This window comes from Trachinotus anak, unplaced genomic scaffold, assembly GCF_046630095.1.
Source record: "Trachinotus anak isolate AG129_WGS33_773 ecotype Australia unplaced genomic scaffold, CSIRO_AGI_Tana_v1 ptg000031l, whole genome shotgun sequence".
Taxonomy (NCBI): Eukaryota; Metazoa; Chordata; class Actinopteri; order Carangiformes; family Carangidae; genus Trachinotus; species Trachinotus anak.
Genome location: NW_027273882.1, coordinates 3,947,501 through 3,966,563, shown reverse-complemented (window position 1 = coordinate 3,966,563; position 19,063 = coordinate 3,947,501). Strand labels below are relative to the sequence as shown.

The 19,063-nt window shown below is 39.4% G+C and overlaps 1 protein-coding gene across 1 annotated transcript in view; it reads right to left on the bottom strand.

Annotated features, from left to right (window-relative positions):
- Positions 1–904: 904 nt before the first annotated feature.
- LOC139612367 (dihydropyrimidinase-related protein 5-like) overlaps positions 905–19,063 on the bottom strand; it is a 23,126-nt gene continuing 4,967 nt past the window's right edge. Inside the window, exons 2-14 of the mRNA XM_071467870.1 lie at positions 14,106–14,220; positions 12,997–13,146; positions 5,923–6,081; positions 4,785–4,964; positions 4,508–4,576; positions 4,260–4,304; positions 4,092–4,167; positions 3,843–3,999; positions 3,577–3,718; positions 3,247–3,389; positions 2,918–3,125; positions 1,667–1,847; positions 905–1,546 (exon numbers count right to left, since the gene is read on the bottom strand). Coding sequence (XP_071323971.1) covers positions 1,461–1,546; positions 1,667–1,847; positions 2,918–3,125; positions 3,247–3,389; positions 3,577–3,718; positions 3,843–3,999; positions 4,092–4,167; positions 4,260–4,304; positions 4,508–4,576; positions 4,785–4,964; positions 5,923–6,081; positions 12,997–13,146; positions 14,106–14,216 — 1,707 coding nt within the window. The 5' untranslated portion in view covers positions 14,217–14,220 and the 3' untranslated portion in view covers positions 905–1,460. The remainder of the gene's footprint in view (positions 1,547–1,666; positions 1,848–2,917; positions 3,126–3,246; positions 3,390–3,576; positions 3,719–3,842; positions 4,000–4,091; positions 4,168–4,259; positions 4,305–4,507; positions 4,577–4,784; positions 4,965–5,922; positions 6,082–12,996; positions 13,147–14,105; positions 14,221–19,063) is intronic.

Sequence of the window (19,063 nt, the reverse complement as noted above, 5' to 3'; positions counted from 1 at the left end):
TAATAGGAACCAGTGGTGATGAGTGTCTCAGACAGGCTGGGGAAGTCAGAAAGTACTTAGAGACAAGCTAATACGTTTTGGTCCTTATATGGGATATGTTGGCTGTTCAGCCTGTTAGCATGATGGTAGTGACAAGTTATTCCTTTTAGGGACATTTCTTTGTGTAAATGAGCCTGTTAATGCACAATTAGTTCTAATGTGGAATAGGTAGAATTTGTAATTCTTCACTGCATATTTGATCTATACCAACTTTCTTGGGATTGTTTTACTCACATTTTGATAAATGAGGCCTCAAGTGTTTACAGCAGTCAAACAGCCTGTCTTCACTCAGAAGGCTCTAAGTGATCTCTCAGATAAATGAGAAGGCACTGCATTAACCTTTATTGATGTAGATTACAGCAACCATGATTCTTCTGTTATGTTTTATCAGTAGCAAAGTAACAGACAACATTTCATCAGTTTTCTCCACTGTGATCTTTAAATCACATACTCTTCATCCTTCCCTTTAGAAACTGAGCTGACTTCTCCTCTTGTAGCACTTTTCAAAGTCTATAGATACCACAATGATGAAGAAGTTTCCATGACAGAAACGCCTACACTTAGCTGTTGTGGGATCAGTATTGGGACCAGATTTCAAATCCAGTGTAAAGCCCACAGCTTACTGACGTCACTCATTCTATAGACCCTACTACACTGCAGGTGAGGTTGGGATTTGTGGGACATGTGTTGTTTCAGTCAGAGGCAGTGAAAGTACAAGAATGGATGAGGTCAAGTCTGACTCTATTAAGAGAGTGTAGCTGTCAGATCACACGGTGTTTGAAGCAGTTGGATTTCATCACCACACAGCACAGTTCATCCATTGGAAACAAAAACACTGTTAGAGGAACCCACGTTGCAGCAGGAAGCCGAGCACAGCAGGTGGTTTAATCACAAACAGATTCCATACACATCTTCTTACGAGTCTAAAACTATGGTGTCTACAGTGTACTGTATGTTTTAGTGTGTGACAGGGGTATAATAGATACTTCACTGAATCCAGTTCTACTATTTTTAAATAATTCGGTCGACATCACTTCAGTTCAAACCATCAAAAACTGTACTGGTTTTGATCTTTCACAGTTTGTTTTGTTTACTTCTTCACGGGATACGAGCAGAGTGATCATGAGCAGACTTTATCAATGTTAGTATGATCAGCTTGAATTTGGTAAAACATTTAAATTCATAGATAGCCCTTCACTCTCAAGTAATTAATCAAGTCAGTCACTCCAATTAAGACACAAATTAGATTTGTAAAAGTCACTTTGGCAATTCACTGATCATCAGGTCATCACAGACACGTGCTTGAATTTATTTTCCCCTCTTAACTTTAATCCTGTGATTTTAAATCAGTGCAGTTTTCCTGGTTGCTCAGAAATATACAAAACACGGAGGCTCGGATGGTTGAAGCTCATCACCAGCGATTACCAGATACCACTGGAGCGGCCCCCAGGAGGGGCCAGGATCCGAGCTGAGGACCTCTTCGGGATGTGGTCATCGACCTGAGACCCTGAGAGAAAAACACCCAAAATACGATTAAATTTGTTACAGTTACAACATTAAAACAACCAAAACTGGAGTGAGGTTCACACCAAACAACTGCAGTGTCATTAGGTTTATTCCAGCCTACCCGAGAGGCTAAAGGACGACTCGTGGAGGTCCCTGACCCCCTGGTGCACCCGAGCAGCACCTGGGTTTTTGGGTGTCTCTCCATCTATTGGGCCCAAACCGAGCTCTTTCTTCATAGTGTTTGCCACCTTGGCCACATCACCAGAGTATGGATCCCTGACAACTCCTTTATAACCTTGAGTCTAAAACACAGAATTAACCTTGTTAATACATAAATATATTGTAGTGTTAGAATTTGGATTTTGAACCATTTTACCAAAATATCATCCTCCATTTCCTCAAAAGTAAAATTGGTCCTTACTTAAAAAAATCTCAAATGAGTCAAAGTCTCTAATGTAGCAAGTTCATTAGCATGATAATGGTATGAGAGTCTGGTATTACCTGTTTGGGATCTATTACGCATAAAAATACTTGGATAATAAAAGCCTAAAAGTCTGAAAATTATTATATTAAGTTTATAGAATTTTTAAATTTGTTTAATTGCAGCTGAAAATGGTTTTGTGTTTAACTTCTGGGAGCTGTCCTCTATATGAAAGAATGTGAGCCAAACTTTACCGTCTGGTGTTCTTGGCTTGAATGGATATTAAGTAATAGATACAGAAATAATAGGCCTGTATACTAATAATACTCATATCACAAGAAAGAGGACATGACAATACATTTACTTGACTTGACAGTGATGAATCTAACCTTGGGCAGTATCCTCAACAGATCACAGGACCAGACTGACCACTACCCATCATGATTACTATAATTTATATTAAAGCAGGAGGAAAGCAAGCACTGCTCAGAAAATGTTAAATAAAAGCAAGAAAAACATGCACATAAGAAATGACATGCAAAGAGCTAATTAAGTAATTCCCTATCAGTCAGTAGTATAAACTGTCCAGTGCACCTAAAACAGAGCAGAGCCAAAGCCTGCAGAGGCTGTGACAGAGGTTTTTGCAGAGAGCAGCAGCAGAAAAACAGTGTCAGCGTACAGGGAGAGCATTAAATCCTTTATAAAGACTGTCAAACCAGTGGAGTTAGACACAGTTTGATGGGTGTGTTTGCTGCAGGTTCACTGTCAGCTGACGCAGCACAGCACAGCACAGCACAGCACAGCGGGTGCCATGGTGTCCTGCTGGAACTTGTTTACTTTTTGGGATCATCTTTACCATAAAAGTAAATACAGTAATATTAAATATTCCGATTCAACAATGAGGAAAGTGTGAACATACAAACAGATGTGACTGAACGAAAGTGAACACACCTTTTCTCTCTGCACCATCTTCTTATAGAGGAAATCAGGGAAGGTGCGCTGTGGGTAGAACTTCCCAGATCCCTCGGCGCACATGAACACACCGTTCTCACACACCAGACGTCCTCGACTGATGGTGACCAGTGGAACACCGTGGCAGCGCATCCCCTCGTACAGGTTGAAGTCTCCGCCCTGCACCTGAGTACTCACAGAGATCGTCCTGCACAGACAGAAGAGCCAGTAATACCAGTGTTTGTTTTGCTCTAAATCAAGCATTAACGACAAGTGGTCCGTGTTTGTGAGTCACATCTTTTCTTCATGTTTTAAATATAACTACGCACCTTGTTGCATCTGGATCCCAGACAACCACATCAGCATCAGCCCCGGGGATGATACGGCCCTTGCGTGGGTACAGGTTGTAGATCTTTGCAGCATTAGAGCTTGTCACTGCCACAAAACGATTCTCATCCATCTTTCCTGTAACCTGCAGGAAATATGAAGTATGAAGTAGTATGAATGCATTAAAAATATCAGAAAAAAATACAACCATGGAGTGTGCATATCATTAATCTATGATTTACATCAGGATATACTTTGTTTACTACTAATGTGTTGCTGCAAACAGACTGGCTTGGAGATTTTTTTGTTAGTGTGTGTTTGTGTGAACGTACCACTCCCCTCTCCCAAATGACACTCATTCTGTCCTGGACTCCAGCCACTCCATGAGGGATCTTGGTGAAGTCCTCTTTGCCCAAAGCTCTCTGCTTGGTGCTAAATGGACGGTGCTCTGATGCCACAACGCTCAGAGTGTCACTGGAAACAGGATATAAGTGCTCAGTTTAGGGGAGTGTACTATCATTGATCAATTACCTCTTGCAGGATAAAAACCTTTGATATCACTTTTAGGACCACTGTTTACAAGCTAATGTGCACATACTTGCCCAGCAGGCCCATGAGGTAGCTGGGTGTGTTGGGGTCCAGGCGGAGAGGAGGGACAATGACGTGGGCAGCGGCATGAGTCCACTCCTGGTGGTAATACTGCATCCCATTCAGTACCGCATGAGCTACCGTGGTCTCTGCATGAATCACTTTACCTGGAGAGACACATGGACACAGAGGGAAGATTATTATCCTCTTTATTGCTGTCACTATCTTCATGGTGTTTTTGACTGAGAGGGTAACTCACCTTGCATCTTAGCTGCAGCGATCATGTCTCCGGCAGACATACTGGATACATTCACCAGGTAGATCGGGCAGCGGGCCTGCAATCACAAGTAAATCCATTGATTTATCAGTAATATCCAGACATCTGACTGTAAACAGGATATTAAAATCTACTGTTGTGCCTGTTTACCCTGTTGGCGATGGTGACAGCTCTGTGAGTAGCCTCAGACTCCAACTGTGGGCAGGATCACACAATCACACAATGAAATTTCAACAAGGACTCAAAATAAATGTAGATATTGGGTCTTTATTACAAATTTCAAGACAAACAAACTAATGACCAGCTTCTTTGTTCTTATGGGAATGATACATTTCACTGTAGGGCAATTCTAAATTGAGAAATATGAGGGAAAAGAAATGACCTCTCTGTATTTTTACCTCCTCTGGTCGACTGATCTCAATACCCTCTGGTCCACTGATGCCCAAATCCAGAGCCTCTTTGGCACCCTAACAAAACACATGCACTTCAGCATATATTCAATTTTGTAATTCTTTCCTAATATTTAAACACACAAGTACAGTATATTTTATTGTCATGATAGAGAAGAGTTTGTATTTGTCACATTTTTTACAATGCTGAACATCTCCCTGGAGATGGAGAAAGTAAATTTGTTAGAAAGTAAATTTGTTATTTGAGAGTTTGCAGGTTGTGTACCTCCGCCACCAGCTCTCCGTTCTCGGCGTGGACACGTGCGATGGCCCCGATGTCCTTACAGGTCTGCAGTGTCTGGTAGAGCTCTGAGTCCCTCAGCATCATCATGTCTTTGTAGGCCATGAACATCTGGAAGGAGTTCACCCCGTGCTCCCTCACCAGGGTCTCCATCTCATTACGCACCTGATCACAAGGCAAAGGTCAGAGGTCAAGGATCAGATGTGTTACTAGGAGCTGATCATAGCTGTGGTCTCACAGGCAGTGCAGTGTGTGTGTGTGTGTGTGTGTGTGTGTGTGTGTGTGTGTTATATGGGGCATGAAATGAGCTTGGAGAGCAGCCAGAATGCGATCACACTGCATTCATATTGGTGAATATCACAGTCTCACAGAAAAAAATCACTCAAAATGCAAAGAGAAGGTTTTTGATCTTTAAGAGGTTGAATATTGTAACTGTACTGCAGTGAAAGAGGTTTATCATCATAAAATAGCATATATACGCACTAGATAGTCGTGATGAGGTATTGGTGCTTGAGCCAAAATTCAAATATAGAAGAATGTTTTGTCATTTCCTCCATATTCCTCTAACTTTCTATATATGTACTGTCATGTTGACATAATCAACGCAATAATTCTAATTGTACAAGTTAAAAGACTCATAGCCTCAAAGATGACATTTTCTACAAAGAAACTAAATATTTTACATAAAAAAAACTCCATAAACCATAAACTATGAACACATAACATCAACAAACAACAAAAAGAAAAAAATAACAGGTGATGCCATAATTACAATTGCACAATTTTTACTGTATGTAATAGGATGTGGCACATGCAGAGAGTCATGAGATTATATAGTACACACATTAAAGGCTGAATGAAACTCGTTGACTCATAGAATCTGCCTAATGTGCCCACTGAGCATACGTGTTAACCTAGTTCATGTGAGGTTGAATCTAGGTCAATACACATTTCACCCATAAATGAAAGTGTTTGGCAGCTTCATTATTCATTCTGTAAGGATAAAAGGAGGAGTGAAACACTAAAGAATGATATCTGTCTGAAAAAGATATAAGTAGAAGTGTGTCCAGGCCGGTCATTGGTCCTGCTACATCTTGAAACCTTGACCCTCTGCGTGTCTTACCTTTGGTCCCCACCAGGTCACGCCGACATGCAGAGCGTAGTCACAGCATGCCTTAGCATCAGCCAGAGCGCGGCACTTCTCATAGGCATCCAGCAGGGAGCAGTGTTGCTCAGGCAGGACCAGAGCCATCACCATGGTGGTACCACCCATCAGAGCCGCCTGGGTGAGGTGAGAGGGTGAGAAGGGGTGAGTTAGAGAGAAACGATGGAACAAGAGAGAGAAAAAAGGGAAAGCAGATTGATCTGAAAAGAAAACAATGACTCTACTGTAAAGCACACAGACTCTGTTTGTCTGAGAAATGAACTGTTTTCTTGTCATCATACTGTCTACTAGTTACTACTTGGATAAACTGATGGATGATGTACATGTACGAAGTTGTCTATTCAGATTTGATATTATTTAAAAGTATGCAGAGGTATATACAGTATAATGTTATAATTAATGTTTTTATTTTGGTGTTGTGTATGTGTTACCAGAAGATGTCTATAATATATTATTTATTTGATAGCAGTGTCTTGTCATCCCATATGGAACTGGCCAAATGTGACATGACACAAATAAAAACTAACTGTATACAGCGACTCTGACAAGTATCTTTATTAAAAGTAATGTTCTCTTGAGCGTAAAATTGTAACTTTCTCTAAGACACAATTCCAGAAAAAATGCCAATGTAGTCATTAGCAAATGTACATTTACACCCCTATAGTCGACTTCTTTTATGTTTGAAGTTTTCTTACATCCTCTGTTCAGTCTGTAGTTTTTAATTTTCAAATAACTGATATCAATTAAATAGGTTTAAGAAAACTTAGAAATGAACAATAATAACTTCAAAGAATGTGACATCTGTTAGTAAGAGCAGCTCAGACAGCAGCAAACTGGAGAAATGTGCAAAGGAGGAGAAGTAAACGACTGATAAAGAAAGGCTGAATGTGGAGAACTGGGAAAGTGAGAGGAGACTGAAAGAAAAATGAGAGGAGATGACAGGATGGAAAATGGATGCAGTGAAGGGAGCGGTCTGTAGTGACTCGTCACAGTCGGCTGAATGATAAATGCACTTTTGTGTAGCCATGACAACAGATACTGCTCAGCCATGCCTGCCACATGTCCACACCCTCCTCCTCTTCCTTCTCTCACCATCCCAAATTGCACTGACAGTAAACCATTCAATATCCTCCAACAATGTCTAACAGGGATATTGCACTGAGGGGGCGAAGGGAAAACAGGCAGCAATCATTTATGAAACAGGAAATGAAGATGAAGAGTTGGAAAACATTCATTCATTCTCTATAAGGCTTATCCGTACTGGGTTGGGGGGAGCCAATCCCAGCTAACAATGGGTGAGGGCGGGGTATACCCTGGACCCTGGATTGCCAGACTATCACAGGGCTGACATATGGAGACAAACAACCAGGCATGCTCACACTCACACCTATTAACCTAATGTGCATGTCTTTGGAGAAGCTGGAGTACACAGAGGGAACCCAGGCAGACACAGGGAGAACATGCAAACTCCACACAGAAAGGCCCCAGGCCTGGAGTTCAAACCCAGAGCCTTTGTTCTGCAAGGCGACAGTACTAACCACTGCACCACCGTGCTGCCCCTTGGAAAACATTGCTTTTGTCATATGTCTCTGTCATTGCACTATACACTACACAGACTTCCAAGAGAGACTAATTTTCTCTTCAATTCACTTTCAACTCACTTGCGTCAAAATAAAAAGGGCTCACCAAAGTATCACTCATTCTCCATCATGTCTATGACTTAACCCGAATGAAACTGAATTTGAACATGGCCCTGATTTCTGTGTCAGCATGGACTTGCTCCTCCAGACTCCAGATGTGTTGCAGACGTGGACGGGGTCATCTGTTCTTGAATGACAGCTCTATTAGCCAACAAGCTCTTAGGTTTCACATTACCATAGTAACCAGTCCGAATCATCTGAAGCGTCAGCATCAAAGGTCTCTGCATACGTGTGCGCATGACGAGTGTAGTGTCATTGATCACTGTCAGTGTGTGTGTGTGTGTGTGTGTGTGTCAGAGCTCAGGGGACATGGACACACAACTGGAGATTGTGGGATTTACACTGCTTGTCTGCAAGACCTAAATTGAAATTTACTGCCAGTACACTTCTTTAAAAAAGAAGGACTGTGAAAGTGGAAAAGGAGAAGGAAGCAGCAAAGAGAAAGACAGACAGAGTTGAGTTTATTGTGCTCTCTGACACCTTCAGCCCATGTATATGTGTATATTGAACGTTATGATTGTGCATTTTCATCAGTGTAAGGGTTTCAGGGGACAGTATCACTTTTCTCTGCCACGCTGGAACAAAGGAGCTGTCTGCTGGTTGAAATCACTTACATCCTGCTCTCTTTTATGTTTTTGGTTTGCATCTGAAAATACAGGCACTAAATAAACATCCAATTTTAGACCGTTTTAAAAGATAAAACAGCTAAGGAGGTCAAAAAAATATCAAATTATAACTAACAGGCAGTTACCGTTCATATTACACAATCAGTAAATTCTGTTCTGGGGAGGCTGTTTCTAACTGGTGTTATATACTGGTGGGCAGAATGAAACCACTATCCAACAGAGCGTAGAAACCAGACTGACCAGTTCTTGTGTGAAACATTTAAAAAATAGTCTCTATCATGCAGTTTTTAGACATTTCACTTATAAAAATTTGAGTTTTTATTCATTTGCTCATACCCACAGTAGTTTATTCATGACTGTAATAAAGATGCCAACATTTCAAAAATGCCCAAATGACTGGAAAATATTATCATATAAATAAGATTTCACCTATTTCACAAACCTTTCAAACATGCAGAATTTTGTATTTTATGTAATGGTGAAGCAGAGTTCCCGCTGACAACATTTCTGTGTTGCAACCCACCACACCAAAATCTTTGATGCCACAGCAAAAATAAATTAATAAATAAATAAAAACTAAAATAAAAAATCTAACCAAAACGCCTTGGGTATTCAGCGCCCCCCGCTTAGGTATTACGGAATTATATATGATATAGTGAAATCAAGCAGATGTTCATACAGGCCAAAGCTCTAATAAAAAATTAGCTTACTTAATGTAGTTTCCAAGGAAAAGAAAAACAGACAAGGTGAGTTTGGAAAACAGAGCATGAATCAGGCATTAGTGAGGGGCAACAATGCATCTGTCTCTTTGCTCTCTTAAAAAGCTGGGTTACCTTGATTCTCTTTCTTTTCAGTAACTATCTTTCAGTAGATAGCCTACTATACTTAGTTAGCTACACACTTTATGGCAGACTAAAGTGACTATTTTCACACACTTAAATTTGGCAACACAATGGTAGGCAACTTTTCTCACACACCCGCTCTCATTTTGTTATTATGTGTTTGTTTTATAGGAGAACAGAAATTAAGATTTAATTGTTTTCATTTGTTTGCAGCTGCAGTGATGGTTTACTAAGCATGTGGTATTAATTTGCACGTATTAGTAAGATTAAACACTGATTTATTTTTTTTTTAATTTTTAATTTTAATTTGGATGGAACATAATGTTACAAAACAAACTTTGGTGTCATTGTGTCGAAAATATTTCCATGCATATTGTGAAGTCTAACCACCGACAGTGTGTTTATCCTGTCTAATTCTCTACAACATCATATTATCTCCTGTGCATGATTTTAATCTAAAAGCTCTCTTGTTAACCCAACAAACTGCAGCCCCCATTTTGGTTCCTTCAACATATCACTGATCATTGACAGCAGAGCTAAAGTGATAAGTCATAAATCCCAAATAGTGTTTTAACATGAATCGCCCACTGTATTAAAAACTCCCAACCCTGACTGTGAAGATAATCCCTGGACTAGAAAGTAAAATGGAGGAGAGAGATTGATAATGTGTCTTCTGGTGTGTGTTTGTGTGGGCAGTAGAAAGTGAAGCAGCAGAAAATAGCACGCCAACACACAAATCACTATCACTAATCACTTCAATGACAGCACTTTCAATATGGTACAGTATGGTCAGAAAATTTTGATAACTGATCATTTAAGTAATTTACCAAGCTGAAATATCAAAGTTTCATTGTGGGTTTTGAGCTCTATGTCAGACGAAGTGAGCAGTCTGTGTCCTGACATTTTATGGAATAATGTTATATCAAAATAAAAACATTAACCAGAAATGGAAATAATCAATACTTGCAGCTCTGGTTTCTAGTATGCAGTGAAAATTTACTACTTTGTACTCCATTAATAAAGCTAATTGCACCACATAAGTTGTACATAGAAATCAGATCAAGGATACAAAAATGTCCCAGAAGAAATCTTGCCCTGCTGGATACTGTATGTATGAAAGAGGGGGGGAGAGGGGGAGACTGAGTGTGCATGAGACATGACTGATCTGAGAGGATGAGAGGATGTCTGTATGTTGGACTCTGGGAGAGGCTATCAGTGTCAGGCAGATTACCACTGCAGCTCTCTGATCAGCCTCTATCAGCAGCACTCATACTTCATATTACTGTTGAACACCTCACCTTCCTTCACTCTCCCCTCCTCCTCTGCCTCATCTCCCTCTACCTCTTCAGAGACATTAAAATGATGTCTGCGGTGCCTGCTGGGTTAGATACTGCTCAGGCTATACGTCAGGTCAATATTAGTCCACTATGAAAAGAATCTGTTCTGGTCCAGTGCAGTCAATTTTAAATTCTAATATGATGGATATGATTGATCAGAACTGTACTGTAAACTGTGGGTAACAGTGAGAGCAGCTCAAATTTAAGTGCAGCATAAGCACATTATACCATAATCTGTTTTAGCTTAATTAATAAAGCAAAAATATGGCAACTAAACTAAAACCCTCAAGAACTCTCATCTTCCTGTCTACTAGTAGATTTGTGAAATAGCTCTATAAGTCTCTATATTTCTTTATGTGTAAGTCTCTATACTTCTCCAATCAACATAGGTGAAAACAAGCATGCATTTTGTTGAAAAGTCAATGTTTTACATGTATAAATAAGCATTTCCAGACTATCTTTGCAGCAGGTGCCTTAATAAATAATAATAATAATAATAAATCATTTACTGAGGAAATTGTTCACTGACATGTGTATCTGAGGTATGTAAGGTTAAATGTACATAAAATACAGCTCAATATCTGGACACAAAACTTGAATACAAGATGAACAAATGTATAAACAGATCTGCATCTACACTGCACGTTACTTCTTTCTACTTTCAACCATTAGACTCTGTTATATAAATCGTCTCCTACTGCAGATCAGTATGAGGCTTTCCTTGGGGGGAGCAGGGGGTGAGTAAGCAGGGTGAAGCAGAGGAAACAGCAGGGAAGGAGAAAGAGAGGAGGAAGGAAGGAAAGCAGGAGAGGGAGCAGAGTGTTACAAAACGATGGGAGGGAGAGAAGAGGATGCGGGGGAAAATAGTTCATCCCAATTGCACAAGCCATTGCCAGGGTAACACAGTCACCATAGGGACTACACAATACTACCACAGTCATATGTGCTCTCTCTCTCTCACAAACACACACACACACACACACACACACACACACACACATTTGCTCCCTTTGATTTCCACACTAAAAATGGGGGTTAGTTGCCATGGCAGCGAGGTCAGTGGGTAGGGGTTAGTAACTGAGGGGTTGCTGGGGTAAAGCTGGCATATGGAGGATTCAATCCCCCCTAAATACCTCTCACCACACTTCAGTTGGCATTCCATTAGAATGCTTCATTTCACTGCAGCACTGCAAAGTCCCTGCAGTTTATATAATTTGCCATAAAATCAGAAAAACGCACTGGCAGTGTTTTGAAGATGAAAGCTTCTGGACGTGCTTCAGATATCCAGATAATCTCTTGCTGTTCTTAGAGGGCAGTAATTGTACTGAACAGAGAGAACGCAAAAATGCCAGGTTGGGCAGATGAATGGAAATAACAAATATCATAGTACCTGGAAGGCCCTTTTTAACACTGACATACATCCCACTGCATATTAATTATTTTACAATATCTTACGTATCTTACTGTACTAGATCTTAAACAATTAGTTGATTAATTGAACAGTCTATTCACAGAAAATTAATCAGCAACAATTATTTAATCCATTAAGCCATTTTTGAACCAAAAACACCAAAAATGACCTTTTCCCGCTCCTCCGACATGAGTTTTTCTGGATTTTATATCACTGCAAACTGAATATTGGGTCATGGACTTTTGTTCAAACGTGTTGTGATTTCGGTTACACTTACTTATAAAATGCTCACTCAGACAGAAAGTTAGAAGCTCATTCATGTCAGCTGCCATATGATTAGCATGGAGAGGTGTGTCTGCGCAGAAAAAGCCTGACCTCTGCAATACTGTTGACTGTCTTCTACAGAAAGTACCTACGTTTCTGTCATTAGAGTCACTAGATTTGTCGTTAGGTGCTTTTTGAAAAAAAGTCCCTCAAGGGGTCTGAATTATTAATGTTAATGTTAATCTAGTGACAAAGGCACTCAGGTGTCCACTCTGCTTGTCAGGGCCATATCATTTCGAAGAAGAAACAACCAATGGGGAAACTTGAACACTCAGCTGGTCGACCAATGGTGCAAGGCAACAACAAAAACAGCCAACAAGATCCTCCAAAACATGCACACAACAAGCAAAAATTACACTCCCTCTTTTGATAAGTCTCCTATTAATTTAATCATCCTCTCTGCTGTGAGCCCCAGGGGATCACAGGAAAATATGCAGAGCATCCATAGGAAATGAACTAATAAACCCAGTATGGATGAAGACTGAACAGCTGTGAATGAGTAAAAAGAGAAGTCTTTGCTTTCAACCAGAAACTTGTGACAGCTGTTTGGGCTTCCTATACGACCAGTGTGAGAACATGTGTTGTCATTAGTCTTAATGATGAACGTATGAAGCTGGAAGAAGGGATGAATATTTGAATATAGACGAGACAGTGAGTGAGAAAGAAAGTATGTACATCTATGACAGCTGTCTCTGGATTCTAAATGTGTTTAATCACAGGCATGCTGGCGAGCCTAGTCATAACACAGCCGTGTGTGAGCGTCTGTGTGTGCGTGTGTGCGTGCTTGTGTACCTTGGTCCCACTGTAGAAGTCATCCTGGATGCCGGCATTCATGAAAGTTTCCTGCAGATGCACGCTGGTGTCTATTCCACCCGGCAGCACCAGCTTTCCAGAGGCATCAATCACCTTGGCCCCCCCTGGTATCATCAGTTCTTTTCCCACCTGTCAGAGAGAACAGCGACACACAAATTACACAACTTTATTAATATGTGTTTGTCCACATAACATGCATCTGAACCACTGACAAACACAGCAGGTCAAAATTGCCATATGAAATATGATATAATTGAAATATCTCAATATGGTGAACGTTGTCTACATGTTATCATGGTCACTCTAGCACTGCTGTGCTCAGGTACAGCCTCTCACGCTAGTGTTCTAGTTTGGCTGTTGGTCCCACAGCCTACTAGATGAGCTACAAAGCTGATAAAGACAGTGCCAACATTTACAGTATTTTAATTTAGATTGGGCTGTCATAGAACTGGAAAAGAAATGCCACTGTAACGTTCTTAACCTTTATCTACTTTACCCATTTTTTTGTATTCACTCAGACGCCTTGGTAAATCAGAGCAAACAACTTGCATGTAACATGAATGTATATTTGCTCTTTCTGTACTGCTGAAATGAAGCATCTTTTCTATTTTTAAAAAAGGAAACCCTTGTTTTTTTACAGATTTGACTTAAGCACCCTCTGGCATCAAGACTGTTGTTGTGATTGAAATAATAATTGACAAAGGGAACAGGAGAGCTCATGTGCTGCCATGGCAGCGGAGTGTTTCAGCAGAAGTACAGATGAGCTTTCCAGGTTTCTGAGTCAAATGCATCCTCTTCACATAAACCAATGCTTATTTCCATGGCAGCATTCTGTGAGCTAAATATAGTGTTCACTATCACCATTTAGAGTCACAGAGTTCACTGAGTCGTTCCCTTCATACTATATTATTGTGAAATGAGTCACACTAACAGCTGGGGATATACTTGACAGTGAATGTGAGTGTATGTATTTGTGTGTGGCTGAAGAGAAATACAGGATGCAGTATGTGTTTTAATGTGTATTCATTCAATGACATAAAAGTCCATTTGCATGTACATGCAAGAAAAAGACTGTTAACATGGATTACCTGCTGAATGATGCCATTCTCAATGTAGACATCCGCTTCATGTGTGAAATCATCATTCACCACCTTCCCTCCCTTGATGAGGATACGCATGGACCCCATGTTGGCAGCCATAGTCCTACCAGAGGAACAAAAAGGCATTCAAAATCAGTATCTCAACCTCTGTTAAGGAATTTTCTTGTGAGAAAAAAAAAAGTGAAATAATCAAGAAAATGCTGCTGCATGACTCATTTGGTATGTTTGAGTGGCAGCCGAACTGGAAACCCCTCATTTTTACAAACCTAGAACACACACTCCTTCCACAAGACAAATGTTACTGTGCACAAATGCATTTCACCACAAAGTAAATGACACTTTGCCTAATGGTAACCACTGCTCACTCTTTCCTTCCAAGTCTTGGCTTTATCCAGAGTTATCCATTTGTGAGAGAGATACTGTATATAAACAGAGGAAGACTGAGCCTTAAAAACAGGTATTATTTGAATGATGCAGACAAAGAAGAAGATAGGACAATTAGGCCAGATAGACAAAAATAGTCCTGACAAAGAACAAAATATGAGATATATTTTAGTGCTCTGTGAGTATCTAAACTTAACTCAAAAGGTTGGAAATGGCAGAAAAAGTAAGTGAGCTTTTATGTGGACCTAAAGTGCCATTTTTTGGTAAATTAATCAAAGTTTTGTGTCAGGGGTTAACCAAAACCCTAGCAAGAATGACTGCATAATCCTTCCTTTTCTGCATTTGTTCAACATGAAACAGTCAAAAGGATATTCAACTTCAACTTCAATCAAATTCAAAAACCTGCCCTTGCATCTCTCTGTTCAGCTGCAGGAACCTAGCGATTCCAAAGGTCTTTTTCATAGTCCTTCAACAAATCATGAGTCACTGCCAACAAGAAAGATTGCAAAAGGGTCAACAACATCCTGAGAGGCATTGTGGTGCCTTGGCAGATAAGTGCAAAGTCTCAGATGTGGCTTTTGGGTGGGAATGTTTTTCACAACCTTTGTCGCAGAAATTAGATAAATATAATCTCTAAGTAAATGCGTTTTTAATCATAAAAAAAACTGGTTGGTACAATGCAGATTCTGATTGCTCAGAGCACAAGGGGACAAATCATCCATAATTACAGCAGGCTGCTCTTTCTGCTGAGTTACACGTTCCAGTTTCTGACACATATTCTGTCTTTTCATCTCCGGAGACAGAAAACTTCCTCCTAGCTTTAAGTGATTCAGCTCAGTCTATGAAATATTAAGAGGTCAAAAGAGGATCTATAATTTACAAATCTAATACAGCATCTGTGGGAATACAACAGATTCTCAGAGTTCTGCAAGGACTGATGGAAAGTAGAGGAGGAGCCTGGAGGAAGAAATCTGTTTTTAAACGACCAATAACTACATTGTTTTGCAATTTACCTGCTAAAGAGTCATGTCATGGAATCAGATATAATTTCCCTTTGTAGTGGATATTTTAAGTGGATGCAAAATTGTATTAGTCAATCAATCTATTCGTCAAGAAAAATTATGCGCTAATAACTATTATTTATTACTGCATAACTATTTTAATAATCCTATCTAATTGTAAAAAAAACATTAAAGTAATTTTTCAAGCAAATATTCAAAACATTCCAAATGTGTAGCTTTTCAGATGTGAGGATTCACTGCTTTTATTTGCCTTATGTGAAGCAGCAGGTTTTGGGGTGAATAGTTTCACTATATTTATGACATTTTATAGATCAACAATAATAAAAAACAATAATCTGCACACTGATTAATAATGAAAATAAATGTAAGATGCAGCCCTACTTTCTAGAAATGTGTAAAGCATGGTGAAATAAAATGATCCTTTGGGGCTTTTGGTTAAGCAACATGGATCTAATTAACCTAATTTCAGGCGATTTCTACTGTATGTTGCACAATGAGCACTTTTCAAAATGACTGCCTGAGAACATTTCTTGCCCCTGCCCCCTCCTTTACAAAAGATAATAATAACTTCTAGCAATGGTAATTTTAGGTTGTGTTACAGTACATGTAGAACCTATTTTATGTGTTTCATAGACTTGTATTCAATCTAGGAATCTAATCTTTCATTTTCAAAAGGTTTACACATCTTATAATTACAGGAATAAAGCTGAGTCTTGTATTTTTTTTTCAATTTCCAGAATTGTCTGCTTGTTTGAAATGCCTTGCTGTAATGACAGTGGAATATTACATTTTACATTTTACTTGCAAGGATAAGCATAATATATTGGATGTGACTTAAAAGCAACAGCTTCAATGAAATTCCAAATTCCAATCAAATAAAATGTACTTTGATTTAATGTGACTTTAGAAATTTGTACAATTGCTTTTTTGGCAAGAATTTGATGTTTTGTTTTTTTTTAACTAAAAATATTTAAATGATATTGTTTGTTTAAAGTCTATTTTGTTGATGTGGGTTTTACCAGGTAGAGGTTCAATATGTGATACTTTCAGATCGTTATTGAAAAAGCAGCTTGATTAAGTCTAATGAGATCAACAAACTGAGAGGACCCTCTACAAACATTCCTCTGTGTGTATGTGTGTATTCTGCATGGATGGCTGTATGCAATGTGTTTGATGGCAGGACACAATAGCCTCCCAGTCACATAGAATCAACTCAAAGAGATGGAGGAGAATAGAGAGAGGAAGGAGAGAAGAGAGGATGGGAACAACAGAGGAAGAAAGAAAACAGTGAAAAGAATAATGAAGAGAAAAAAAATGAGGAGCGCTTTCAGTGAAAAAAAGGCTACACACAAACACGCACACACACAAACACGCACACACACACATACACACACACACACGATGAGGCATACTAAAACTACAACACTGATTTGCCATTTAAAGTTAAACACAAATACAAATGATAATGTTTGTGTCATTCCAATTTAAACCCAACCTGCCTGACCTTCTGACCTTTAATGTAATGCCCCCATCAGGCCAATCAGAGTAGTGGAACTGTTTACTGTTGAGTATCAGAACAAAATTACAGTAACGATGTTGCATTCTGTTGTGAATGATAAAAATTTTGAATGTTTTTAAATTTTTCCCATTTACTGCTGTTCATTTCTACCTGACAATGAGCGTTTGCTTATTTTCTCTGTTTTATATCATGGCAAACTGAATATTTATTGGTTTTGTACTGGTGTTCTGACAAAATGAGACGTGACAACATCACTTTCAGCTCCAGGAAACCATAATGGACATTTTTCACAGTTCTCTGACATTTAGTGGACTAAAATAATTATTGAGTTGTTGAGGAAAAGATCTGTAAATATTGATAACTGACTTATCAGTACAGAGTCACGGGGGGGGGGGGGGGGGGGGGGGGGGGGGGGCTGGAGCCAATCCCAGCTGACAATGGGTGAGGGTAGAGTACACCCTGGACAGGTCGCCAGTCTATCACAGGGCTGACATATAGAGACAAACACCAATTAACCTAACGTGTATGTCTTTGGACTGTGGGAGGAAGCTGGAGTACCCAGAGGGAACCCATGCAGACACGGGGAGAACATGCAAACTCCACACAGTAAGGCCCCAGGCCCGGGGTTTGAACCCAGAGCCCAGAGCCCAAGCTAATGAATATTAAAAATATGTTTTTTTTCCCCACAACCAAGTCTTTTAGCAGTAACAGATAATGCTGATGCAGCTGACTCTCTGTCAATTACACAGAAAGTGATCTGCCAGTGTCCAGCAACAGACATGCAACAAATCCAATAGAATCTGACACCATAGTGCAAGCAGTGGAAGATCCAGGGTTCAGTAGGCCTGGTGCCAAACCAAAGGCCGATTGAGTTTTTGTTGCTAAATACAATCTGACAATTTTATTCAGTTCAGTGCTTTGTTGGCATTAAACCCTAATGTAATTACCAAACATAAAACAGAAAATAACTGACTCAAACCTGCTTCTGGCAAAGACAAAATGACAACAAAAGCATTCAATGAAACTGATCAATTACTTGCATTATTGAACATATGGCATGCAGTGTTTTTTGTTTTTTTTGTTCTGTCCCTGGTGTCAGAATGTTAAACATTTCAATACAATACAATAGTTCAGGAAAAACAAGTAGTAAACTTGACAGACAGGGCAAGGTGGACAGTGATGTCTACAGACAATTTTGGCCCCTATAACCAAAATTTAAAGGCTGAAGCTGCTGTTGTCACTATTTTCCAGTCAGCTCTGTCTAAACCCACACAGCTGACGGACTATGTGTGTGGGAATGGGAACGCTGACTAAACAAACCACTGCACCGGACACTGGAGGCTTTGTGTGTCCGTAAGGACTGTAAAGCCAAAAGAAATTAAAGTCAACTTATATAATTGACATGCTGGACAGTGACACATTTAAAACTCACAAACACACAGTAAGCCCTCCAGCTGCTCACAGAAAGGGAAAATAAAAATCACAATGGCCCTTGTAGGTCATCTGTCATATTCTGCATTCTTTTTATGAAGATTCTCCAGCTGTAATCCCGTAATGTAATGTAATGATTGGTTAAAAATGTAATGTATTAAACTACAATAAAAAAAAATATAGCAATATTTATATAGCCTAAAATCTGTCATAATGGACAACCACATTAAGTGGTTTCCGTATCTATATTACAGTGTTGAGATAGGAAGTTAAATAGAAATAAATGAACTAAGCATTTATTTCACAACATGTATTGTTTTTTTTTTTATTAATCTTCTATGTGAAAATAAGGAGCATTGACACTGTTGACTTGTCCTTCTTTTTCAGTCGGCAAATAATAAACTTGTGCATCATAGCCATTATCTGGCAAAGAACAAGACAGACTGGTTACAACTCTTAGTCTTGGCAGGTTAAACCATTGTTTTGTACCTTCCTGCTCTTCATAATCAGTTATATTGCTTTACCATAGGGCTTCATACTATCATTTCCATCATGGATTAATCTGTTATTATTTTCTCGATTAGCTGCTT